General features: G+C 51.0%; 1 protein-coding gene across 1 annotated transcript in view; it reads right to left on the bottom strand.

Annotated features, from left to right (window-relative positions):
- Positions 1 to 26,241, bottom strand: part of TTC28 (tetratricopeptide repeat domain 28) — a 641,766-nt gene that overhangs the window by 22,602 nt on the left and 592,923 nt on the right. The window contains exons 13-14 of the mRNA XM_023538443.1: positions 25,215 to 25,355; positions 6,922 to 7,189 (exon numbers count right to left, since the gene is read on the bottom strand). Of these exons, the coding sequence (XP_023394211.1) occupies positions 6,922 to 7,189; positions 25,215 to 25,355 (409 nt within the window). The remainder of the gene's footprint in view (positions 1 to 6,921; positions 7,190 to 25,214; positions 25,356 to 26,241) is intronic.

Genomic DNA, 26,241 nt, shown 5'->3' with positions numbered 1-26,241 from the left:
GCCTGCAGCCTAGGTTGGTGCTGTGTGTGTGAGGACATCCAGGGAAGCCCAGAACATGGTCCTTCTTTGACCATGCAGTCTTCACCTGGCAATATCCTTCCCACAGCTCTGTCTACACAGACACCAGGGCCCATGCAACCTGTGTACTCCACACGTCTGTCCTCACAGGTGCCCAGACTCCCACTGTACACCCTAGCTCATCACCAGCTCTCCTACCTCCACTCAGAGGGTGGCCTGTGGCTTGTCCAGCAATTCTAGACTGGTTCCAGGCTGGCCAAACCAGCAACGTCTCTGCTATCCGGTGGGCTGAACCATGAACCATACCTTCTCCAGTGTTTGTTCTTTCTAGGGTATGCTGCCTCAGCCCGAGAGAAGCAAATCAAGTTTCTTAGATCTTATAGTTACTCTTTTACCACAGGGAATAAGTCTTTATATTGAACTTCCCCTGGTTAATCTACTGTGTGGTTTCTATCTCCTGACTGGGCCCAGACTGTCTCGCTGGGCTTGGAAAGATGAAAAGGCTTGTCAGTGACCAGGAAGGGAAGGCGCATTCTGGGGAGGCCTTTGTCATGGGATCTGGGTCAGTCTGCTATGTGGGGGGTTCTGGGTGACCTGGAATTACTAGATTATGGGGTGTGCAGTAAGGGTGGGGGGTGATGTGGTTCTGAGCACTTCGACAAGACACTCAACTCCCTGAGCCTCAGTTTCCAAACCCTCAAGACAGTGCTTATGTCCACTGCCTCACAGGCCTGTGGGACAAAGCCAGCTGCAGCAGGGTGTGGGGCGCTGTGCCTGGCACTCAGTGGGTACACGGTACATATTGGTTAAATATAATTCACAACTGTCTTCAGGTGCTTGAAATAAGTTGAACACAGTCCCTATTATTTATACTATTCTTTCCTCTGGGCCTCAGTTTTCCAGAACAACTCATTCCCTTTCCCTCTGGTGTTTATAAACAATCATGTAGCTAAAACATGTAAAAGGCCTCTCTGGAGGATCCTGCTCCAAATTTTAACCCAGGGACTAACAGAGACCAATGTCACCACGATCCTTCTCATCTTCAGACACCATCAGCCACGGCTATTCCTGAGTGTCCACAACACCTGACGCCTATGAAATGTGCTGCCAGGCAGGTGCCCTGAAGTCAAATATGTGAGTCTGTGGTTCTCCCAGGCAGCTCCCATGGGTCCGAAATGTCACATGGATGGTGAATTCTGATTCGATCACCCTTTTGGTCAGTGAGGATCTCTTATTACACTCATAGTGATCAGGGGTCCTGAACTATTTAGAAAGCCCTGATATAAAATGGCATGTCACATGTGTCTTGACTTCTGGCTTAAGAACCACATGCTCTATGTGCATCACCAGGGTTCAAAAGATTAGCCCACAACCTCCTCAGGTGGGGAGTTTTGTTTTCACGAGAGGACACGGGAGGCCTCTCAGAGTGTCACAGCATCACAGGCCAGAGGAATGAACATCCCTGATCGTTGTGGGGGAGGGAAAGAAAACTCCTGGGTCTGTGAGCTTTCAGGCAGATTAGATTTGGGATGAAATGGACTGTCTATAACAAAGATTCAAGAAGCAAAAAACTTCCAGGACTCTGGATAACCCAGAACTGTGTACAGGGCTAAAGGATTTTTTCCTGACTCAAAGGGACTTTTTTCTGACTCATATTTTTGATTGAGTGAATTGATCGAACAGAACTTTTTAAGGTAGAAGAAACCTTTCTGCGATGCTTCTGAGGAATCTTGGCATCATGGATAGATGTTTACAATTTCAACAAATATCACATATATAGTTGTACCTCCTTATCTGTGGGGGATATATTCCAAGACCCCCAATGGATGCCTGAAACCATGAATAGTACTGAACTCTATATATACTATGTTTTTCCTATACATACAAACCTCTGATTAAGTTTAGTTTATAAATTAGGCACAGTAAGAGATTAACAACAATAACTGATGATAAAATAGAACAATTAAAACAATATACTATAATAAAGGTTACGTGAATGGCTTTGGGGCCATTATTAAGTAAAAGAAGGGTCACCTGAACACAAGCACTGCGATATCTCAACAATCGAACTGATAACCGAGGTGGCTACTGGGTGACTACCGGGCGGGAGTGTATACCGAGTGGAGACGCTGGACAATGGGAGGGACAGCGAGAGATTTCATCATGCTACTCAGAGTGGCACACAATTTAAAACTTACGAATTGTTTATTGCTGGAATTTCTGGACTGCTGTTGACAGCAGCTAACTAAAACTGCAGAAAGTGAGACCACAGACACCAGGGTACTACTGATCAGTTGGAAATAACCCTCAAACCATGACTAAAATCTACAAAGACTGTAGACATTATATTTTTACCAGAAATGAAAAAGTAAAAATTCAACCCACTCAACTGTATTCTTTGGCTAAACAAGCAACAAACTACTGGTTTGCCTGAAGAATCTAAGAAGGAGAGGGGTGAGGAATTTGGGTGCTGGCAAAACATGACCATGCAAAAACATGGCCAGCAAGTGCCAGAGCGGTCTGCCTCCAAATCAGCCTGTGTGAGTAGGGGCCCTCGCCGTCTTGGCTGATCTCATCAAAATGAGCCCACGTTTCCTCAGCGGCAGGAGCGCCTCAGCTTACCCGGAACCTGCCAGAGTAAAGCTGAGATGGCTGCCGTTGAACATCAGCTTGAACAGAGCCAGAACCCAGATGACTCCCACCCAATAGCACTGACCCAGGTGAGAACACTGCTTACCTCGAGGGAACTCACTGATTAGTCTGGGTGGTCCCACCATCGGTTTCAGTGATACAGACAGCTTGCAAGTAATTGCCTCTATTTTTCCTTCTCTTAATCAGTTGTGGAAATGCTTGCTGTCCTTGGGTAACATTTGTCCTCATTTGAATATTACTACAGATGTCTCAATCAGAAATCAATTAGACAGCCTGGCGGTGGGGCTCCCAGCCCCAAGCATGCTAGTCTCAAGGGCTTCATCCTCCACTCCACACTGTGGCGTCGAGGTCTGGTTGTTTCTGTGGACAAACATTTCCCGGCTGTCTCCAAACCCTCCAATCTATTTAGAAAACAGGCACCTGCATGGTCAGTCTCATCTCTCAGGGCATCTGTTCTAGGATAAGCTGTTTTTTTACATTACTTGATTTGCTAGAGCCCTTTTCCCTAGAGAGTAGTTACAGTAATGACCCAGCCAAAGCCCAGCTCTCCTCACGCCTGAACCCTTGGGAGAGCCAGACCCCTGCTTCACGTGCTTAGATGAGAGGTCTTGGGCGAATTCCTGGAGCTCCAGCATTTAGAAGTCAGTTTACCAACGTAAACAGCAAGTTTTCAGTAAGTTGCTTGAATGGGTGAGCTCATTAATCAAGAGTAGAGGCGGATGGATGAGCGCTACTGCTCTTTCTGATCAAAGTCATGCGCTCTTGCTACCTTTCCTGTAACACTGGTTTTTAAGACTAAAAATATAGGAAATAGTGAATTGAAATAAACGGAAATAATAATGAGGGTGACAGAGACTAGAAGTCCGAACTCCAAGGATCTTAAAGTCCCCAAATCTGGACCTTTGGAGTAATTTGACCAAATCCTAAGGAGTAATTTGACCAAATCCTAAGGAATTTCCTATTCTAAATTTAGTTCCTTGATTACAGCAATTCCTCACTTTAGATGAAGCTGAAGGGGTGATTTGAGACCTGACTGAATGAGCAGCTTCACCTGGAGCGGCCCTGTGGGCCCTCATCACATCACATAACACCCCTATCGACGTGTGCTTCTGAGTACTCCCATTGCGAGAACAAGACTGGTCCAGGATCTGACTTTTCACACAAGCAGGGAAGTCCAGGCTCAGAAGCATGTGTTACTATCTTTCACTCTAATTTGATTAAAAACAAATGTCACAGACATGAACAGGATCCCAGTCCCTTTCACACTAAACACTTGCAACTTCTCTTTAGTGACATTTTCCCCTTTGGGTACCAGATAGGATTTGACTTAATGTTTGATGATGGTTCATGTGCAGATATAACTGGGCCCTCCTCAAAGAAAACTAGACATGCTCACTCCATCATGACAGCAAAGGACAGTGTGGTTCCAGGAAAGAGGCGCAGCAGCATTTCCCTTAAGCCAAATTAAATCAAATGCCGGTGCAAGCCTACGGAAAGATATTATTCTGTTCCACTTTTCATACTGTCTGACCTAGTCCCCTAGCAACGGGACTGCGGCTAAACAAAGGCAGTTGTTCAAATAATTATAAGCCCTATGTGAAGAGGCTAATCGTTTTAGTCTTGAAGTGTGAGTGATTCATAATCTTGGACTTTTGGTTTTGACTTGTATTTTCATTGAAAATGTGGAGAAGGATCTGGCTTTGTCTGGCAGCTGACAGCGTTTGAGTGGGCTGACGGTGTCGTGTTGCCCTCTAGTGGCCCCCAGAGCAAGTGGGTGTTCCTGCCTTGGGAAGCAGGAGGGCGGTCCAGGCCTCCTCCATCTAGGTGGGCAGCCCCACTGAATAGGAGCTACTGGACCTCCCGGAGCTCCATGAGGCCCATGGGCCTCTGGCTCTGGCCCACCCAGCCCACCTGAGCAGTCTGTGAGCATCAGACGTGGGTCCATAGCCCACTTTTCAGCAATCTCCCCTGTCGAGGACAGTGTGTGCTAGTACCTGTCAATAGATTCAAATGACTGGATGAAACTGGGGGTGGAAGGGACTCCTGATTAGAGTCCATCTTTTCAGCTACGTGTTTTTACTGAAATACAGTGGATCACTTTAGTAGCCAAGGAAAAGCTCTGCTTACTCTGATCATTTACTTTAGTGGCCTTCGAAAGGTTTTACCCTGTGTTTCATTTGAGGCTGCCAAATTCCTTCACTGCATTCAAACACCTCGGTCACAAAAGAGAATAACTGTAAATATCAGGAACTAAGGATATGTTTTCAAACTAAATGCCGGATTATTCTGCATCCCAAAGGTGAGTGCAGGGGCTCCGTCAAAATGAGAGGGGCTGGAGGATCAGTGCGAAATGCAGAGGCCAGGGCAAAAGCAGGGAACTGGTAGTAAGTCACCAAAATGGTGTGCTTGATGGTTGATGGCAGTAAAGAAAATATGAAAAGTCAGCCTAAGGGTGTGGGTGTGTCTCTCTTCCCTGAGGTATGGCACATAAACCGGGCTAAGCTATGATGGCATCTGAGATGCTCTGAGTATTCTCTGCAGTCTTGGTCCTCTCAGTCAAAGGACACTGGGGGGATCATAATTCTAAGGAGGAAAGGACGGCTGAGTGTGTTGCAGGAAAGGAGAGGACAGGGCTGGGCCACTGTGCTGATGTGAATGGAGGCTCTGGGTAAGGGAGGCCCAGCTCTCAGAGGCGGTATCGGCACGGCGGCCAGCACACACCAGGTGCATGCTCGCTGCTGCTGCTGCCCTACACGATGTTCACATTCACCTAATCCCATCCCTGCTCTAATCTGATACATTCGGTGGCATCATCCTTATTTTGTAATGAAGACAGAGGCATTCAAGGAGGAGAAGCAGCTTGGCCAAGGTCACCTAGCCAAGAAAGGGCAGTGCCAGGCATGAGTCCAGCCTGCAGCCTCCCAAAGGCTCTATGCTTTCCCCGCCCCTGTCTCCCCAAGCGAGGGAAGTCCAGAGGGCTCTGGCAGGCAATGCAGCCTCCTAAATAACATCAGGCAACTTTTGAGACACATCCTTGAATGGCCAGGAAGGGAATTCACAGTAACAAGGCATCACTGTCAAGGTAATGGTTCCCTGGGGATGTGCTTAACCTGTCAGCTGGCTGAAGTAGAAGAAAGCTACGTGGGGTCACTCCAACTTCTGCGACACAAATCACCTACCTGGCTGCAGAGAGCTACTAGGAGGGACATTCAGGCTCAGACCTGCAGAGACAGCTTGCAGAGCCAATCACTTACAGCCCTCCTCTCCTGATAGCCGGCCCCCCGGAGCACAGCCTCCACTCGCTGCAGGTACCCTGCTCTTTCTCAGGGGTCTGTTATGGATTAAATGTTTGTATTCCCCCCGCCCCCAAGTTCATATGTTGAAACCCTAACCTCCAGTGTGGTGGTATTTGGAGGCAGGGCCTTTGGGAAATAATTCCATTTAGATGGTCATGAGGGCAGGATCCCCATGATGAGATTAGCGCACTTATGAGAAGTAAGAGACCAGAGTTCCGCTCTCTTCTTTCTCTCTCTGCCATGTGAGGACACAGTGAGAAGGAAGAGGGCCCTCACCAAGAACTGACCATGCTGGCACCCTAATCTGGGACTTCCGCCCTCCAGAACCATGAGAGATCATTGTCTGTTGTTTAAGACACCCAGTCTCTGGTATTTTGTTACAGCAGCCAGAGCTAACAGGCAGTTGCATACAAAGGCATCTGATGCACTTAACCATTCAGATTCACAAAGACCCCTGAGGCCTACAGCATCCCCACCCAGTTAGAGAGCCATGTTTTGATTGAAAAATGATCTGCAAGACCCAAGGCCACAGAAATCTGCCAGCAGCTTCTCTTAGCCGTCTCAATCGGAAGTGCAAGGGTGTCTTTGATGTTGGATTCTGACCAGTGGCAGAGGCCAAGGGACCTGTTCTCACCAGAAATCACAGCCCTGGCTTGAAACTGCTCAGGTGACACTCTCAAATGGGAGGTGGGGCAGTGGGGAAGCACCCTCAGCAGGGAGAGGCAGAGCCCCCTGGCCATCTACTTGGGTGGTTCCCACTCACGACTGGGATGTGCCCTGTGCCTTCCTGAGCCTCCCAATGTCTGAGGAAGTTGGGAAGGGAGCATTGTTTCATTTTGTACCTGAGGTAACTGAGGCAGAATTTACCTGGCTAGGAAGGAGCAGAGCTAGGACTTGAACCTGGATCTACCAACTTGAAGCTCAGTCTTGTCCAGTAACCAGCAGCCAACTTTCAAATGCTGACTGAGAAGCTGGACAGAAAAGACTCACGTCCTGGAAAACCTCCATGTGCGTACTGAGCAGTAAATGATTTCTGACGCCAAGAAGCCTCATGGCCCTGGGGTGGTGGGGCACTTACCCCTTCCATGGGTGCTATGAGCAGGTCATACAGTGCACGGAGTGGGGGCCTGGTGAACGAGCTTTGCCTCCTGGGAAGAGAGGAGGTACCATCCTTGGTAGGTGACATGGTGTTGCTGACCAAGCTTGTCATGCTCTGGCAGCTCCTGGAGAGAGAAGGGCCAGAGATTAACCAGGGCACAGGCAGGGCAGGCAGGAACTCGCTTCTCACTCCTCAGTGCTCCAGTTCCTGGAGAAGGCAGCTGGAGGCTGCACAGCAGGGCCTGCCCTGGCCTCACTTCAGGCTTTGCCCCTTCTCCTCTCTTTCAGGTAATTTTCACAGAACAGCAAGCACTGACAGAAACTGCAGGGTAAACCAGCTGCACACAACAGCTTACATTTCCACGGAGTTTTTCTGCATAATCAAATGTCCCAAAGTGCTGTTCAAAGGATTTAATTACATCCTCGTGTGGCATGATTGTGTGCAGGCAAACGTGAGGACCATCAGAATCAGCGGCAGCCACCAAGCTGCCAGGGAGGACAGTGCCCCAAGGCCAATTAATCTGTGGGCAGGAGGCACTGCCAAGACAAGGAATGTGTTGGCCCCAACCTTAGCCTCGGGTCAGCCACCGGGCAGCCCTGAGGCCCTTGCCCCTATCAGGCAGGAGGAGCTGACCTGCAGCAGCTGCAGAGTGGGTCAGCTCAAATGTGGCTGCAGGGCTTTGTTTTGCCTTTTAATTTATGTTCCAATGTTTGAACGTTTTATTGGTATGGATGGTATTTTCAACCCAAAGGACCCCAAGTTTCATACTCCCAACACAAGATGAGAACATTGATTGATTGACTGATTCATTCATTCATTCATTCATTCATTCATTCAGAAAATGCTTCTTGAGGGCCAGCTACCTGCCAGGCACTGCTGTAGGCCCTGGGGACCTGCAGAGGACAAACCACACAGGTGAGTAGATGAGACAGCAGGAGGGGAAACAAACCCATTTCCAGTGCAGGGACCAGGCTGCCCCCATGTGACTCTCTGAACCTGCCCTGCAGTCTGGCCAGTGTGGCCTCAGCACTGACTCTAGTGTGACATTCTCTGCACAACTACTGGATAGCCAGCGGTCTCTTAACCTTGACACTGTGCACAGTTCTGAGGTTTCTGCTGAGTGCTCAAGTTCCCTTAAGGGCAAAGGCTAGGTCTTACACCAGATACACTGCTGAGCTTCAGTAAGTACCCTGGGCTGCTGACAGTAGCAGCTCCTTGGTTGTCACTTAAGAAAAAACCAAGAAGGTGGCTTTCTCTCCTGGGCCAGGCCAGGATCCACGACCATCAGATGAAAGGACTTGAAAGATTCATTTTATCTAGGTCTGACTTCAACCCACTGGCCTTCCCCAACCCTTCTGCGTGTTCTCAGCAATGTCCCATTTGATCTAAAATCTAGGGTCATGACAAGGCAGGCTATGAGTCCCTCTGCCCCCATCCTGCTTGCTGCTAGGGAAGAAAAAGCCAAGGACTTGGGGGCCTGCGAGTTGTTCACATCCACTCCTCCATCTTGTTCACTCAGGAAACATAATTACAAGTGTCTGGGGCCACGCTGCGTCTTTGCCATCAGAGCCGGTGAAGCACAGATAACCCTGGAGTGACACTCAGAGGCTCACTTAATTCCACAGAATACAGTGTAAAGAGCAATGAGCCCCTGAAGGGGAGAGTACCAGAATGCTCTCCAGAGGGGACGTTCTGGTGATGCACGCGGAATCTGTCACAGCACTGCGTTCCTATGCACGAGCCTGTGCGTGCACTCAGTCTCGGCAGACGGATCGCAGCCTAGCGAGCCCGCGCTGCCATTGGGACAGCACGACAGGGTGGCAGTAGGACCACTTCGGGCCCAACCCCCAGTGAGCGAGCCTCTTGTTTCACTCTCTAGATGTGTGTCTGCTTGGTTTGTAGGCTTGTAACCCCCCCTTAAGGCACCTGAGTCTAATTAACCTAGCAGCAGATGTCCAGGAAAAGTGCCAAGTCTACAGACAATGCTGTGGCCACAGGTCATCACAGTGACTGATGGGGGCTTCACAAACCCCAAGGCTCTGAACTAAAAAGCTCCCACTAGATATAGAGATCCCAGCCCCAGGGTACCCTGAGTACAAGGAGCCAGCAGAATCCAAGTTGCGTCGGGGAGGCATAAGGCACTTTTTCCAGCTGACCTAAAGCATACTTACTCCAAAATATTAGAACCACATGCTCGGTCTGTCTGACTCGTCCCTGTTGAGGGGGATTCCCCTGAACACAGGACGTCAAGCTGGCTGCACCCTGGAGGCCTGGACAGGATACTTTGATGGCAATGTGAGCTGCTGAAACATGGTTTCTGGAAGCAGAATGGCCTAGGAAGTGCCAGAAAATGGCAGTTCAAAAGAGGAAAATGTCTGGAGGGAGGTGGGGAGGTATGCAGTGGACAGACTTGCTGGGCGTGCATCCCAGGCTGGGACAAGTCACTTACCCTCTAAGTCTGGCCTTTTGCATCTGCAAAAAGAGGAAATGCAGCCCACAGGCAAGGAGTGTCAGGACTGGAGTGGATGACTGCAAAGAACCCTGAACCCAAACCCAAAAGGCGGTGGGAGTCTTAGCTGATGAGGGAATGAGGCAGTGGCCTGGGTGGGAGCGCGGAGAAAGACAGAGCTCGAGTGTGAGCATGGATGGCAGTGGTGTCTTTTTCTTGAACTCTGTGAAGTGCCAGAGGCACCTAAAAGGGCTCCATTACACCTGCAGTGCTGCCCATGATGTGCCAGGCATATAGGTCCACAGAGTGGCCAGATCATGGTCCCTGAGCTGGGCCAGGAGGAAAGCGTCCTGCTCAGCAATGGTGGAGGGGGCACTGAGGCACAGCCGCTGACAAGCTCTGGGCAGAACTGAGGGAGGACTTCCTGGAGAGACCATTTGATGTGGGCTTGAGGAATGACCTGGAGTTATCCTGCCTGTGGAGAAGGAGGTCATTCCAAGCTGAGGGAACAACATGGGGAAAGGCATAGACACTGGGAATGAAGTGCCTAGGGCAGTGAGTTGGGAGTAAGTGGAGAGACGGTGGGGCCTGCAGGCTGGAGGGGTAATTCGGCCAGGTAGGCTGAGGGCTTTGGGTAATGCTGAGGGGAGGAGATGAGGCCTGGTGGAGAGGCCAGTCCACTTCCTTCCTAGGGATGATCAGAAGAAGGCTGTCTGCGGCTTACACCTTCCCTGAGAACTTTCTGAGTCTCCAGGGGTGTGGAGAGCAGCCACCATCACACTATGTGACATCCATCCTCACCCCTGGTCAGCTTCCAGAAGGCAGTCAGATGTCTTTGCCCAGGGCTGGTAAACATGAGGTAGATCAAGGCACCTGTTTAGCCTGTGGAGGTTTCCTGGGACACCTGCTCTGGGCATCTTTTTGCTTCTAGGCAGTGCTGATCCTTCAAGAGCTCCACCCTGGAGGGGTAGGCAGGGCACCCGGGGCATGCGAACCTGCAGATGTCTTGGCAGAGCCGCTCTGCCTGTGGAACCTCTCCCAGGCTGTCAAGCCCACCCAAGCCCCATCTATATTTGCTGACTTCTACCCTTCCCACCCCGCCCTTGCCGCCCCCAGATGCCACATGAGTGCTGGCTCTCAGCCTTCCACTCTGGTCCCTCTTGAGGCCTGGCAGGTCATAGATGAACCATCTCTGGAGCAGTAGCCTCTGGGCACTGACCCAGGCTGGCCCAGGCTGGGTGGTGCACCTGGACCTGGTCACATGGCTTCTTGCACTGGTCAGGTGGGAAGCCCTGAGCTTACCCACTGCTCTGTGCTTCTCTTCGGTGGTAGGCATCCATCTCTAGAGATGTCCTTTGCAAAATTAAAAACAAAACAAAACAAAAAGCCCAGAACATACTCAGCCAGTGGTTAAAAACAACAATAAAACTAACCTGAAACAATAATTTGAGGCCAGGCTCTTTCATCAAGATTCTTTTCCCTGAGCTGGAGGCAAGCACTCCTGAGCCCCAGGCAATGGCCCTCCCTGGCCTTTTTTTCTGCTGCCCCCATCTCTTCTGCGGCAGTTCTTCTGGCGGGAACTGCATCCAGTTTCTCCACACTGGTACTTTTTTCTGCCTCGACACCAGCAGCATGTGCTGTCCCTACTGGAGAGCTGTCCCAGGATAACAGACCCACAAGAAATGGAGGTCAGGAAACCAAGGCCAAGAGTGACTTAGGGTCCCTGAAGCCAGAGGCCTCTTGAGGTACAGGTGTGGGGAGGGTCTCAGGCTAGGACCAGGAGGCAAGATAGGGCCCTGTGTTGGTTGCGGGGGCGGGGGGGCAGGCCTGCGGTTTCCTAACCTCCACAAGCATTAGGTGCCAGAGCTGCCTGTGCAGACTGCAGTCAAATAGCTCCCTTTTATGTGTTGCTTCTGTTTTTACCATAGCATTGACAGTGACCTAGTATAGCTATTGTACTAGGGTACGTCTGCCTAGAGGTCTGCCTAAAGAAACATTCAGTCATTCAAAACGGCCAAGCAGTCAGCTGCTTAGCCCTGACCCTGGGCACGCTTATGAACAAAAGAGAGGACTGCCAGGCTGCCTCCATCACCCACTGGTTGTACGACTCTGGCAAGGCTTGTCATTTTTCTATTCCCTTCTCCTTGTTTGTAAAAGGAAAGGGTTGACTTAAAGCCCTTGTAGATCTCTTCTAGTTTTAAAAAATTAAAAATTTATTCAATCTAGGAAGCCATCAAAACTATGGTGGCTCTTTTAACTCCTCTACTGACCAAAAGGACACTGCCATAGCCTCCGCAGCTGGAAGCCCCACAGCCCTCCCTGTGCTCACCCCATGTGAGTGTCACAGTATGAGTGTAGCTTTCAAGTGCCGTAATCTGCCCAGGAGAGTTGGAACCGCTGATAGATGTCCCTGTGGTCAGGTCTCAGAGTCACAGCTGAATGACAGTGAGGCCTCTGGGCTCTGAGCCTCTGGCCGGCAGTGGTTGACAGGTATGATCAGGTGTGTGGGATGACCTGCACTCTGCTGTCCTTACAAGCTCCTTCCTGGAATTATCATGATGGCCTAGTACCTCCATCACACTGTGGAAGAACGACCACGAATGGGGTGGGGGTCCTCAGTGCTGAGACCTCAGTTACTGCACTGTTTTCATTTCTGCGGGGCCTTTCAGCCTGGCTGACTTCTCTCTGCCTCAGCTCTAGATTCTAAGATGAAAGAATGGTATTTTCCATTTCTCGCAACGGGTGCTTGGACTGGTGGAAATGCTTCCCATATGGCAGGACTGTGAGCCCCGGGAGGGGCTGTGCTACCCATTTTGGCACATGCCAGGCCTGCCAAATTCATGTCATCCTCTCAGGATCCTAGGAGGTGGGGTTGCTCTTCCTTTACAGATAAGAAACAGAGGTTCAGAGAAGGCAAGAGACTTGCACAAGGCTGCAGTGCAGGCAGGGCAGGTGTCAGGCATACCACTTGGCAGGGGAGTGGTTTTCATTGCGTCCTCCTTGCCTTCAGGACACATTGAGCAACCTGTTAACGTGCATTCATTTCAGACCCTTACCCTCTGCATGCCGTGCCTGTAAGGGCAGAGCTGACAGCAGGTGCCTCTGCCTTGAGGAGCGGTCAGTGAAAGAAGGCTTGGCTCTCCAATTTATAGCTGTACCACCAAGCAGCTCCAGCAGGTGGCACTGGTTCGCTTTTCTCCTGGCTGGTCCATTTGCTGCCAGGGATGTTGTGCAGCTAGACAGCCTAGCTCTCAGCCAAGAGCATTTCTCCACATTACACTGTCTTTATTAGCTCATTCCTCAGGTAATGTTTATTAATCTCCTTCTGGAGAAATATTGGTTTTCTCCACTGCATGGCCATCTGTGTGGTGTTGGGAAAAGAAGAGGGAGCGAGCACGAGTCCAGGGAGGCGGCGGCTGGCAAGTGAGGGGGAAGCGGCCTGGTTCCTGCACGTACAGAACGCAGAGCTCTGAGATGATATGTGAAGTGCTACCGAGGAGGGCAGAGCATTAGGATGTAGTTTATGTCTCTGGAATGATGACAAACACCAGGCAGCATGGGCAGTACACACTGCTCATGAATCTCCTTTCTTTTCAGCCTGGATGACTTTTCGGGGATGAAGCTATCTATTCCCCAGGCAACAGGATTTATAACTGGAGTGGGCCTGCAGAAGACCCCGTGTGCTGAGCCTTGCTCAGGCTCACACACACTGATGTAACCCTGCATGTGAACGTGTGGGTGTGTGCCTGCCAAGTGTGAACAAGCCTGTGGAGATGCATGCTGGAAGTCTCAGTTCAAACTGCAACACTCTGGGCACAAGCTAGTTGCTCTGGCTTGCCAGCAGGGCTCTCTGTTTAAGAGGGGACTTAGTTCGCTTTGCAGGGTTCAGAGCCAGAGGTCCTCCTGTTCTCAGTTCACCACCAGGCACATGGGTCCTTTCCATCTGTCTGGACACAAGGCCATGGAGTAAGCTGAGTCAGGAACAGTCACATCTGAGGGCAAATCCAGCCATTACATCTTTCGGAATACTGGAAATGAGGAGACAAAAGGGAACTAACTGATATGGGGCACTTTCTAGGGTGGGCCAGATCTGGGATGTGACGTGTATATCACTGGAATCTTCACCACAAGGTACCCCGGCTTCCTCCACTGTCATAGATAAGTGGTGACTCTACGTTAAGCATCTTGCCTAAAGATGCGACATCAGGGGAAGGGCCCTGCTCCTCAAAGTGGTCGAGCAACAGGGACCCTGCAGCCTCGGGGCCTCTGTTCTCTGGGGAACCCAAGGCCTAGAGCTGTCGTGATCTCTGGCTCTGCACCTTTATCTGGAGTACACCCTCTCCTCTAGGATGGCAGACCTGCACAGAGAACCAGTGTCCAGGGGCCATCTATGAGCAGGACATTGCCTCTGGTCAGGGTTGTACACGGGGTGGCGAGGAGGGAAGAGGCTGCTTCCCGGTGGGGGTGAGCTCAGTCACGTATTTCCTCCTCCATTCAGGCACGTGGTTCCTCACCTTGTGATATCTTTATTATATATTTTCACTTTCCAATGGCCACTTTGGGTGGTTTCCTTTCTGTGCTCACAGCACCAGGGGTGAGCCAGGCTGCCTTTCTGTGCCTGGGGGAAGTCCTGTCTCTGCTCCTGATGGGCCCCTCCATCTCTCTCAGTGGGGGCTTCCTGATTCACAGCAGGACTGCTCTTAGGAGGTCCCCTGGCAGACAGAGAGCAGAGACTCTGCTGTACTAGGCTCTGCTGCCTGTAAAACCATTGATTCCTTCCCTCCTGCCCTCGGCCCTGATCAAGATGCTCCAACACCCCTCAGGGACTCTGGACTCTGAGCTCTGTCTTCTGCAAGATAAGAGTTGACCTCAGATCTGAACAAGTACCTGGGTATTAAGGCACCAGCAGAAAAATTAATTGGCAAACCTATTATATTCAAGTAGTCAGAGCTGTCTCAATTCAATTTAAGAAAATTAAAAATTTATTCAATCTAGGAAGCCATCAAAACTATGGTGGCTCTTTTAACTCCTCTACTGACCAAAAGGACACTGCCATAGCCTCCACAGCCGGAAGCCCCACAGCCCTCCCTGTGCTCACCCCATGTGAGTGTCACAGTATGAGTGTAGCTTTCAAGTGCCGTAATCTGCCCATGAGAGTTGGAACCGCTGATAGATGTCCCTGTGGTCAGGTCTCAGAGTCACAGCTGAATGACAGTGAGGCCTCTGGGCTCTGAGCCTCTGGCCGGCAGTGGTTGACAGGTATGATCAGGTGTGTGGGATGACCTGCACTCTGCTGTCCTTACAAGCTCCTTCCTGGAATTATCATGATGGCCTAGTACCTCCATCACACTGTGGAAGAACGACCACGAATGGGGTGGGGGTCCTCAGTGGTGAGACCTCAGTTACTGCACTGTTTTCATTTCTGCGGGGCCTTTCAGCCTGGCTGACTTCTCTCTGCCTCAGCTCTAGATTCTAAGATGAAATAATGGTATTTTCCATTTCTCGCAACAGGTGCTTGGACTGGTGGAAATGCTTCCCATATGGCAGGACTGTGAGCTCCCGGAGGGGCTGTGCTACCCATTTTGGCACATGCCAGGCCTGCCAAATTCATGTCATCCTCTCAGGATCCTAGGGGGTGGGGTTGCTCTTCCTTTACAGATAAGAAACAGAGGTTCAGAGAAGGCAAGAGACTTGCACAAGGCTGCAGTGCAGGCAGGGCAGGTGTCAGGCATACCACTTGGCAGGGGAGTGGTTTTCATTGCGTCCTCCTTGCCTTCAGGACACATTGAGCAACCTGTTAACGTGCATTCATTTCAGACCCTTACCCTCTGCATGCCATGCCTGTAAGGGCAGAGCTGACAGCAGGTGCCTCTGCCTTGAGGAGCGGTCAGTGAAAGAAGGCTGGGCTCTCCAATTTATAGCTGTACCACCAAGCATCTCCAGCAGGTGGCACTGGTTCGCTTTTCTCCTGGCTGGTCCATTTGCTGCCAGGGATGTTGTGCAGCTAGACAGCCTAGCTCTCAGCCAAGAGCATTTCTCCACATTACACTGTCTTTATTAGCTCATTCCTCAGGTAATGTTTATTAATCTCCTTCTGGAGAAATATTGGTTTTCTCCACTGCATGGCCATCTGTGTGGTGTTGGGAAAAGAAGAGGGAGCGAGCACGAGTCCAGGGAGGCGGCGGCTGGCAAGTGAGGGGGAAGCGGCCTGGTTCCTGCACGTACAGAACGCAGAGCTCTGAGATGATATGTGAAGTGCTACCGAGGAGGGCAGAGCATTAGGATGTAGTTTATGTCTCTGGAATGATGACAAACACCAGGCAGCATGGGCAGTACACACTGCTCATGAATCTCCTTTCTTTTCAGCCTGGATGACTTTTCGGGGATGAAGCTATCTATTCCCCAGGCAACAGGATTTATAACTGGAGTGGGCCTGCAGAAGACCCCGTGTGCTGAGCCTTGCTCAGGCTCACACACACTGATGTAACCCTGCATGTGAACGTGTGGGTGTGTGCCTGCCAAGTGTGAACAAGCCTGTGGAGATGCATGCTGGAAGTCTCAGTTCAAACTGCAACACTCTGGGCACAAGCTAGTTGCTCTGGCTTGCCAGCAGGGCTCTCTGTTTAAGAGGGGACTTAGTTCGCTTTGCAGGGTTCAGAGCCAGAGGTCCTCCTGTTCTCAGTTCACCACCAGGCACATGGGTCCTTTCCATCTGTCTGGACACAAGGCCATGGAGTAAGCTGAGTCAGGAACAGTCACATCTGAGGGCAAATCCAGCCATTACATCTTTCGGAATACTGGAAATGAGGAGACAAAAGGGAACTAACTGATATGGGGCACTTTCTAGGGTGGGCCAGATCTGGGATGTGACGTGTATATCACTGGAATCTTCACCACAAGGTACCCCGGCTTCCTCCACTGTCATAGATAAGTGGTGACTCTACGTTAAGCATCTTGCCTAAAGATGCGACATCAGGGGAAGGGCCCTGCTCCTCAAAGTGGTCGAGCAACAGGGACCCTGCAGCCTCGGGGCCTCTGTTCTCTGGGGAACCCAAGGCCTAGAGCTGTCGTGATCTCTGGCTCTGCACCTTTATCTGGAGTACGCCCTCTCCTCTAGGATGGCAGACCTGCACAGAGAACCAGTGTCCAGGGGCCATCTATGAGCAGGACATTGCCTCTGGTCAGGGTTGTACACGGGGTGGTGAGGAGGGAAGAGGCTGCTTCCCGGTGGGGGTGAGCTCAGTCACGTATTTCCTCCTCCATTCAGGCACGTGGTTCCTCACCTTGTGATATCTTTATTATATATTTTCACTTTCCAATGGCCACTTTGGGTGGTTTCCTTTCTGTGCTCACAGCACCAGGGGTGAGCCAGGCTGCCTTTCTGTGCCTGGGGGAAGTCCTGTCTCTGCTCCTGATGGGCCCCTCCATCTCTCTCAGTGGGGGCTTCCTGATTCACAGCAGGACTGCTCTTAGGAGGTCCCCTGGCAGACAGAGAGCAGAGACTCTGCTGTACTAGGCTCTGCTGCCTGTAAAACCATTGATTCCTTCCCTCCTGCCCTCGGCCCTGATCAAGATGCTCCAACACCCCTCAGGGACTCTGGACTCTGAGCTCTGTCTTCTGCAAGATAAGAGTTGACCTCAGATCTGAACAAGTACCTGGGTATTAAGGCACCAGCAGAAAAATTAATTGGCAAACCTATTATATTCAAGTAGTCAGAGCTGTCTCAATTCAATTTAAGAAAAGGACTCTAATATTATTCAGTGACTCTACGATGACCATCTTCACATGAAGGGTTGCCTTCTCTGGGAGATAAAGGCTGTCAAACGCTGCATTTTAAGCACTTATTCAGTATGCTGTCGGTTCTTTCTGGCTGCTCACCTTAATTACCAAGTGCCTGCTCACTGGGTCTAGCTCCCCCCTCAGGAGAAGAGCCTGATGGTAGGGGGCTCGGGTAGGGCCTCTCTCATGACCTGAGATGAGTCTGGGCTGCATGTGGCTTCTCTTCCCTGGCTCTCTGGCTCTCCCAGGCCTGTTGCATTCATGGACAGGTTCATGGTCTAGGTCAATAGGTGCAGCACACGCCTCCACCAAGAGGGCCTGGGTCCAACCTCCCATAGGAGCCATATATAGCCTATGCACAGGCAGGGAGCTTTGCTGTGGCCAGCTGCTTTTTGCTGTAATGTGCATGAGGCTCCACGCCCGAGCCTGGATATGGTCATCTTGGAAAATCCTGATGCCCAGGCCAGCTCAGGCTTAATCTGCTGATCCCATTCAGGAATCAGGACAGATGGCCCGAGACAGGCAGTCAGTGAGAGATGAGTTTATCATATATTCAGGAGTGAAGAGAAGACAAGATGACCTTGTGCATCTTGTGGTCTGCCCAGCTGCTGCATGCCCAGCAATAACAGCGAAATCCTTGTCTGAAGGGCCTTGCACCCATAGGCAGTTTGTAGGTCCAAGCCTGCCCCTGCCCCAAACGAACCTGTGGAGTCTCACTCACTGGCTCACAAAAAACCTCCAGAGCTATATTAGTCAGTGCTGACAAAGACAGAATGCACTGCCTCAAGAGGTAGTGATCTCCCCATCACTGGAGGAATTCGAGCAAAGGCTGAGTGATTTGACAGGGATGTAAGATGGCTGGGGATTTGGGAGACTGACAGGGCTGGATCCTAATGCTGGCTGTATCACTTACTAGTTGTGTAATGCTGGGCAACTAATTTAATCTCTCTGAGCCCCGGTGTCCTTATCTTTAAAAAAGGTATTATAATAGTGCCCCTCATGGCTATTGTAGGGATTGACTAATACATGTAAAGTGCTGAGCAAAAGGCTGGTTTCTTGGTAACTAATCAACAGATGGTCACCACTATCATCATCATTGTCATCATCATCTCTGTTGTCATTTAATGTCTGTCTCAATTCTGACTTTCTTTCCTTCCTTCTCTCCCTCCTTCCTTCCCTCTCTCCTTCCATGAGCAAGTACCTGCACCTACTTAAACAAAGCATGGTGCAACGCACCTTGGGGACACAGGGAGTAATCAGATGCAATCAGGTCTTGGGTGAAGGTGCAGCCTGGGAGGTGAAAGGACATGGATACATGTAACTAAAATGCAAGACAATAGGTGGTGGCTCCTTATTCCACAGATAAAGTGCCAGAGAATTTCAGGGAAGGAGAAAACTATTCCCAGTCAGGGCAATCCAAGATGGATTCGTCAAAAAGGCTGCTTGAAAGGGTACCTCAGACGAAAGCACTCTTTGGCCATGTCCCTGTGCCCAAGCCAAGGCCTTGAGGTGGCAAAGGTCCTGGGCCCCTTGGGTTAGGACAGAGGGCATGGGGAGAATGCAACAAGAGGCTGGAAGGATGGCAGGGCTAGACTATGAGGACTCAAATGCCTACCTCTGCCACTTCAACTCGACTCCAGCAGGAGCCCGGGAACACTGAACAAATGAGTGAGTGATCAGAACTGTGCTCCAGCCAGAGGGAAGAAGCAAAGATCAGCGCCCTGCCGGTCAGGTCGTAAGGAGAACAGGTGGGCAATGGAGCCTCAAGGAGCAGGGAGCCTGAGGGGGAAGCCCCGCTCTGCACCAGGGGCAGTGACCTCAATAAGCATCAACATCTTGTGAGCTTGCTCCTAGGGTCACAGTAAATGGCGACTTCTGGAAAAGAGCGAGTCTGAAGGAATGGTTGTGGCAACAGAACAGACTGAAGGATAGGGACTAGAAGTGTTACAGGGTTGTTGGGCAGGTCTTGGTGGCAAACTGCAGTTGGGGCATGAGATCACTGGGTGTGGAGGTGGCTTAACAGCTGTAGGGAATGCGGGAGGAGAAGCACTTCAACTTTGCTTTCCACATGAAGCACCTCGGGACTCCATCAGAACGCAGACTGTGAGTCAGTAGGCAGGGCAGACCATGGCTGAGCTGACCTGTCTGCTTTGGTTGCTGGAAAACCTACGAGTCCAATCTGTGCCCGTCTCCAGCAGTGCTAACAGCACATATTTTGCACATAAACTTCACTCCCTCCCTTCTACTTTTACTTTCCCTCCATCTTGATGTTCTCGTTCATTTGTTTTTTATATGATTTGGTGGCAATTGTGTTTTGGTAAACTGTCAAACTTCTGGAATAAGAAAGTGAACAAATAAACAAGTGGTAAAGAAAACTTTATAAATTAAATTTGCCTAAAGATATATCGGCAAGCTTAATACTTAGAGGCAACATATGAGGACTCCTCTTACATTCTGAACAAACTTGTCACTACCTGCTGGGCCTGATTTTAAAGTGACTTCTGATACAGTTCTTAATTTCACACCTCACCTCATTTGTATTTGTGCTGCCTGGAGAGAAGCACAGATGGGGCAGAGCACACGTGCTGGCACATGAGAGGTCTGTTGACCTGGAAGGTGCCTCGAGGCAGCACATAGGGACAGGCAGGGGACTCTGAGGAGGACAGAGGCTCCCACCTGAGGCCCAGTGACCGGACCCACCTATAGAGTAGCTGTTGGCAGGGAAGGCCCCTGCCCAGAATCGCTACTCTGAGGGCTGGCCCAAGTCAGGGGTTAGGGGTATCGGAGAGAACACTTCACTCCCTTGTTGGGGCCAGCAGAAGAGCAGCCAGAACCCTGGCTTGGAGCCATGGGGCCACCAACAGAGAGCAGAGGACAGGGCTGGCAGGACACCAGCCAGAACTGAGTATGGAACCTCAAGACTCAAGGCCAGGACTGTGGCTGTAACAGATATCCACTTGGACCATCAGTCTGCATTTATTCAAAGGGTTCTGGTGTCTGGCTGTCAGAGAGAGGTTGTAAGGAGAGGAAGCATCAAGCTATTCCATCAGGTTTTTGGAGTAAATATTTGATTCAAAAAGTGGTTGATTCACTACCCTGCCCCCCAAAAAAGGGCCTTTGGTGCCATAGCAACCTCATACCCCAGCAGGGAGCAAAAGAAACTACTTACTACACAACAGGGTCCATTCATCATCACATTTACCGCATCCTCATAATAGCTCCATCAGCAGGCATCATTACCCCCATTTTCCACATGAAACAATAAAAGTCTCAAGGTCACCCACTAATAAAAGCTAGAGAGAGGTTTCACATCCAGATCTGTTTGGCCTCAGAGCCCAAGGTTTCTCCCCTCCACTCTGCCTCACCGCAGAAAAATGCCTAGACCTAGAATACAGGATACACTGAATACTGTCTGAACAGGGCCTCCTGGCCTGCAGTGGACTTTGGTGGCATTGCTGTAGCCACGTCAGGGCAGCACTGGAAGCTGGCACAGTGTGGATACTTATGAAGAACCATAATCACGTACCCATGCGGAGACATGCACACACACGAGAGAGAGAGACACGGTGGCTTGCACAGGTTCCAACTTACTGACTAGGCTGACCCTGTGGGGACAGCTTTTTCTCTGGTCACTGCTCCTTCTCAGGCCTTCAGGAATCCTGGGCAGAAGTGGTCCCCAGCCTCCTATGCAGTGCACGCTTCATTCCCTCCCATCTCCTCTGAAGGCCAGACTTTTGCTCATGGATTTGGAGGGCAGGGTGGGCTCTGGGAGCACTCCTCCCTCCCCACTGTCAAGGCCTGACTCTGGTGTTAAAGGCAGAGGAGGCAGGAGGAGGGGAGGGCAAGCACTGCTATCACCCTTCCATGTGGCCCCCTGGCTTTTGAGGGCCCTGCAGTGGCTTCCCTGACAGGCAGCCAGCTCTGGTTCCCCTGTCCCCCTAGTCCTTCCACTGGCTACACACCCCATAACTCTTGCTGCTGAGGTCCTCCTCCCAGCAGGCAGCCTCCTGTGTGGGGAACCAACAAGTGGCTGAGCCCGTGTGACCTACCCACTGGGAAAGGCATACGTCTGCACATTAGATGTGAGCGCGCAGACCATACCATGGCGGGTCCACTCTTGCCTGGCCCCTCTCTTTAGTCTCTTCTCTCCCTGCACAGTCATGGGAGGCTGTTTCCACGGGATGGTGATGCCTCTCTCCTCTTCTTGCCCCCAGTCTTTGTGAATGATCCTCTTGGAGGACCTCCGACCAGACCGAGAAATCTCCCTTGCTGATTCCTCAACCCAGTCTTCTTTTACAGGCAGGAGTGTGTGGCTGAGGTGCTAGTGTTAGCTGGAGGTTGCAGAGACCTTGAGGGGAGGGCTTCTGGTCCTGTTGTGGCACCAGTCTTTAGAATGGGTAGACTTAACACTTCTTTGTCCTGTTTCAGCTCTAGCCACTAATTTCTAGGCGACAGAAAAGCCCCTTTCCAGATTGTATCAAACACAGCCATAAAGTGGAAAAGGAAAGACCTAGGATGCATGTGGCACCTATGATGGCAACAGGAGTCAGAGAATTGCTCTGGGATACTGGTCCTATTTGGTCCTGGTCCTAGCTGATCCTGGATGGGTGCACCTTCAACGCCAAGGCACCGCCCTGGGACCTAGAATCCAGATGCAATTGAAAGCCTGTCCCATTCTTCTTCCTCTTTTCTGCAGCTAATGTGATCTCCTAACTGTCCCTAGGTTCAGACACACACACACACTTGCATGTGCACGAGTTAGAGAAAGAGAGAGAGAGACAGACAGACAGACAGACAGACACAGACAGACCTTCCAGCCCGTAGCATAACTTCCAAAGCATTCTGCAGGATGAGAGGCAGAGACCTTTCTGGGGGCAGCTGCTCTGCCCCATGGGGCCCACCCAGGGTCAGTGTGCTAAACAAGAGAAGAATCCTTGTTTTTCCTCACTAATGGAGCTTGCCCTGGGCTCGACATGTAAATGTACTTTCTGCCCAAGTGAACAGGCAAGAAGAAAAATAGTGGTGCAGAGATTCAAAAACAAAGGCAGAACAAAGACCAAGTCCTGCAGTGGCAGGAGAGAAATCTCTAAAGCCAAGGCTCACTTGACTTGCATCAGCTCTGGCAGCCTCATGGCCAAACCAGTCCCGCAAACCGCTCAGAACAAAAGGGCAGAGGAACCCATAAATCACCAAGCTGGAGAGCCCCGCAGAGGGGAGCTGGTGCTGCTCCAGTGAGCACAAGGCCCTATGCACATGGCTGATTCCACTTCACCTCTGTGGGCTCCAGGGAATGAGCCCTTTGCCAGCCCCAGTCAATATCAGGAGTCTGCAGAAAACCCACTACTTAGCCGTTCCGTTCAGTGACAAAGCAGCATCTTGAAGCTGAGATCCCTGGCCATGGAAGGGGCAGAGAGGGACAGGGGAACACACTTGGCAAGCCTCAAGGTGGGAAAGCACAGGCAGGCAGGGCAACTGAGAGGCATGACCTGAAACCCGCTTTAGCACCTGCTCCTGGGCAGGTCGCCACCCTCCCCAGCCTGTGTGCCCCTTGGCTGTGAGCTGCAAGGCTGGACTGGAAGTTCACAAGGGCCTGCACTGTTCCGACAAGGATGCCTCTGCCTTCGTGGTTCCTTAGGTAGCTCTGCTTCCCTTGGAAGGAGGCCAGAGACCCTCTCTTCCTAGGCTTGTTAGGAAGTGGTAGAGAACATACAGTGTGGCAACCTGTCTTGGGCCTTACTGCTCGCCACGTAAGCAGTAAGCTGAAAAAAGCTGAAAGAATGCAAGCTGTTTGCCCTCATCCAATCAGCCCTTAGAAACCTCTGGAGGGTCAGGATTGGAAGGGTCTGCAAAGACCACTTCCAACCCCTTTTGCTTTTCTCAGAGCAGGCCTGAGGCCCTGAGCCGGGTGAGGTCCTACTAAGAGCTGGGTACAGAGTGGCCAGGCACTGAGGCCTGGGCTCCCCACTCAGCCCTTGGGCTGGCCCAGTTGTCAGCTTGGTTGCAGGCACAGCTGACATTGTTTAAAGGAACCAATAAATTAATCCAGAGTATTGTGCTCATAGTACCCATCTCGGACCTCTTCGAAAGGACAAATGCTTTTCCCAAAGCAACTCCATGATCCAAAATTCACATACCTCCCATCCAGAGATGAAAGCTAGGATCCCAGGTGCACCTACCTGGTTTGACCCTTTCTTACTGTGGTACCCGAAGTCCAGAGGAGGGGCTCCTGACTGCTGGTGCACCTGTGATCAAGTCAGCATAGACGCCTGATGGCCTGCCTTTGGCACTCTCTCATGTAAAAGACATGGCGTGGGACAGGAAGAAGGGCAGGTGAGGCCACAAACCAAGGTAGCCAACACCTGCTAAACAAATACGTGCAAATTTCATCCCTTCCCAAGTTTATCCACCTGTGTTATCTTAAGAATTCAAGTTTAGCACTATCCTTCCCACCTTAACAGTAGAAAGCCACCCTGTGTACAGTGCCTTCCATGCACTAGGAAGCCTGTCAGTGTGTTATTTAGATATTAGCTCCTTTAATTCCCATATTAAGGGAGCCCTGCAAAGTAGAAATCTTGTCCCTATTTCAGCGATGTGGAAACAGAACGATGGTGGGGAAACTGCCTGCCCAGTATCCCGCAGCTGGCACATGGCAAGGCCAGAACCTGAGCCCTGAGCTCTCCACACTCTAGTTTAGAACCATGAATCCTATCACCTGGAAGAGTCAAGAATCATCTGCCTCACAGGCCAAGAAGCTGGCAGAGGAGCATGTGAGCCCAGGCCCACTCCCATATCCTCCTCAGGTCATGTCTCTACATAAAACTAAAAGCCGGGATGGACGACCTTTGAAGGGATTAGGGAAGGAGGAGGAACTGGGATAAATCAGCTTAAAGTTTTGCCCTCCTTTCAACCAAGCTGCCAGTTCCTACATCCCTGGCCTTGGCTCCCATCCCACTCAGCTCACCCTTGGGAAAGTAACACATGTTTGTCAGCCTGGCAGCAAAATAATGAGGAAACCAGGCTGGAGTAGGAACAGACAGGGCACACAATGCCCCACAGAGCAGGGCCACCAGGCAGAGGCTGTCTCCACCCAGAGCACCATCACTTCCCTCCTGTGTTCCAGGCTCAACCTGCTGCCCCTTAAAGTCAGGCCCTCAGGTGTGGCAAGGACCTGAGAGAGTCTGGGATATCTTTCTGGAAAAGGTCTATACAAACATTGACCTTTGTTGTTGCCAGGCAGCCAAATGACAGCAGGACAGGTATCCCTCAACCCCAACTGTCTGCCCCTGTTTTACTGGATGCAGCGTGGCTATCACCCCTGATTAAAAAATGCAGAGGTATGCTGGTTGACAATTTCAACCTCAACTCATCTCAAAGTCACTAAGGTTTATTTGGTCAAGTAACAGAGAGGTGGGGCCTCACGGCAAACAAGTGAGCCTGGGTTTGGATAAGTGCTCCCTCCAGCAGTGCCGGCTCCCTCCAGCAGTGCCGGCCCCCTCCCTCTCCCTGGCCTCCTTCAACCTCAGGCCAGGGTGGTCAACAGAGGTACCCAGCACAAGAGTTACTGGCAGAAGCTGGCAAAGAAGTATGTGAAGATACTGTCTGGCTTCCGACGGGTGTTTGGGAAGTCAGCTCTGAGGCTATGTGAACAAGCAGCCAACGGTCCCCAGGGCCTCCTAACCTAGCCAAATGCAGATTGTCATGTCAAGCCTGCACTGTTTTCTCACTTGACCCACAGGTGCTGCTGTGACGCCTAGGTCATGAGGAGCATGGAGTTGTAGTAGTGTCACATTTGCTCCTGGACATGCATGACACAGACCAGAGAAGCACGAACAGCTGGAAGGAGCATCAGCAGAAAACATGTTATCTGTGCTCAGGGCACCATTCCCTGCCTTGGGCCTGGGAGACAGAGCCCACACACACCTGTTAAAGAGGTTATTGCGGCGAACCATCCGAAGGAAGCCAGTGGGGTCGGTCACTGAGTTGAGTTTGTTGTTCATCTCTTCAAACTGCTGGTCCATGATGTCTCCGGCTTCGCTCTCTGTTTCGCTGCTGGCACAGGCCCTGTGGGAAAGTGCAGAAAAAAACCATCAGAGAGAAGTAATGCTGTGCTGTGGAAGTCGGCTTCATGTTTCCGTGCCAATCCCCTGCTCAAAAAACCCCTGGTACTGAGTGCCTCCCCGAGGCTGGGTCACCTGTGTCCTCCTCAGCATCCCTGCGGCCTTCTTCCCTTTTTTGTCCAGTGCTTCTCAAGATGTACTCTGGTTGGTTGTTTCTGGCTGCTGCCCCCACTGGGCTGGGAACTCTACAGGAAGGAGCTATGCTGGAGCCAGTATTGGACTCCGTGTGTCTAGGTGCTCAACAGCTGTTTGCTGAAGGAACAGCACCATTTGCTGTGTCTGTGGTGGGCTGGCTGGGTACTCTTCCCAGAGTAGAACTCAGCTGAGTTGTGGCTGTGTGGCAATTCTCCTGGCATGAGGTCCGGTCCATTCCATTCCAGAAACGGTAACTAAGCACCTACCATGTGCCGGGCACCATGCGAGGCCTAGGGGACACATAGCCCAAAAAGGCATTTTCCAGACAAGGAGACAGATGTGCACACCGATCGCTGCGATGCCGGGCAGAGCAAGCACTGTTTGAAATGTGGGCTTGAGAAATATCGCTGATTGGAGCCCATTTTCCAAGCTCAGCATGAGGATGTTACAATATTTGAATTAATAAATTCATATTTCCCCTATGACAGACTGTAATAGAACTTTTCACAATGGATTTTAAATAAACAGAAATACCCAGGAGAGCCCTGATTCATCATTATTATTAAAATGACGAGAAGCTGATTAAACATAAAAGCCGTGCACTGTGGCCCTGTGAGACCAAGACAGACGCTACAGTAGCAAACCTGTCCAAGGGAGCGCTGCCACCTACAGCAGCCCCCTCCCAGTCCTCACAG

Source organism: Pteropus vampyrus, unplaced genomic scaffold, assembly GCF_000151845.1.
Source record: "Pteropus vampyrus isolate Shadow unplaced genomic scaffold, Pvam_2.0 Scaffold223, whole genome shotgun sequence".
Lineage (NCBI taxonomy): Eukaryota > Metazoa > Chordata > Mammalia > Chiroptera > Pteropodidae > Pteropus > Pteropus vampyrus.
Note: the sequence above shows the minus strand (reverse complement) of the source record. Positions and strands in the feature narration are given on the sequence as shown.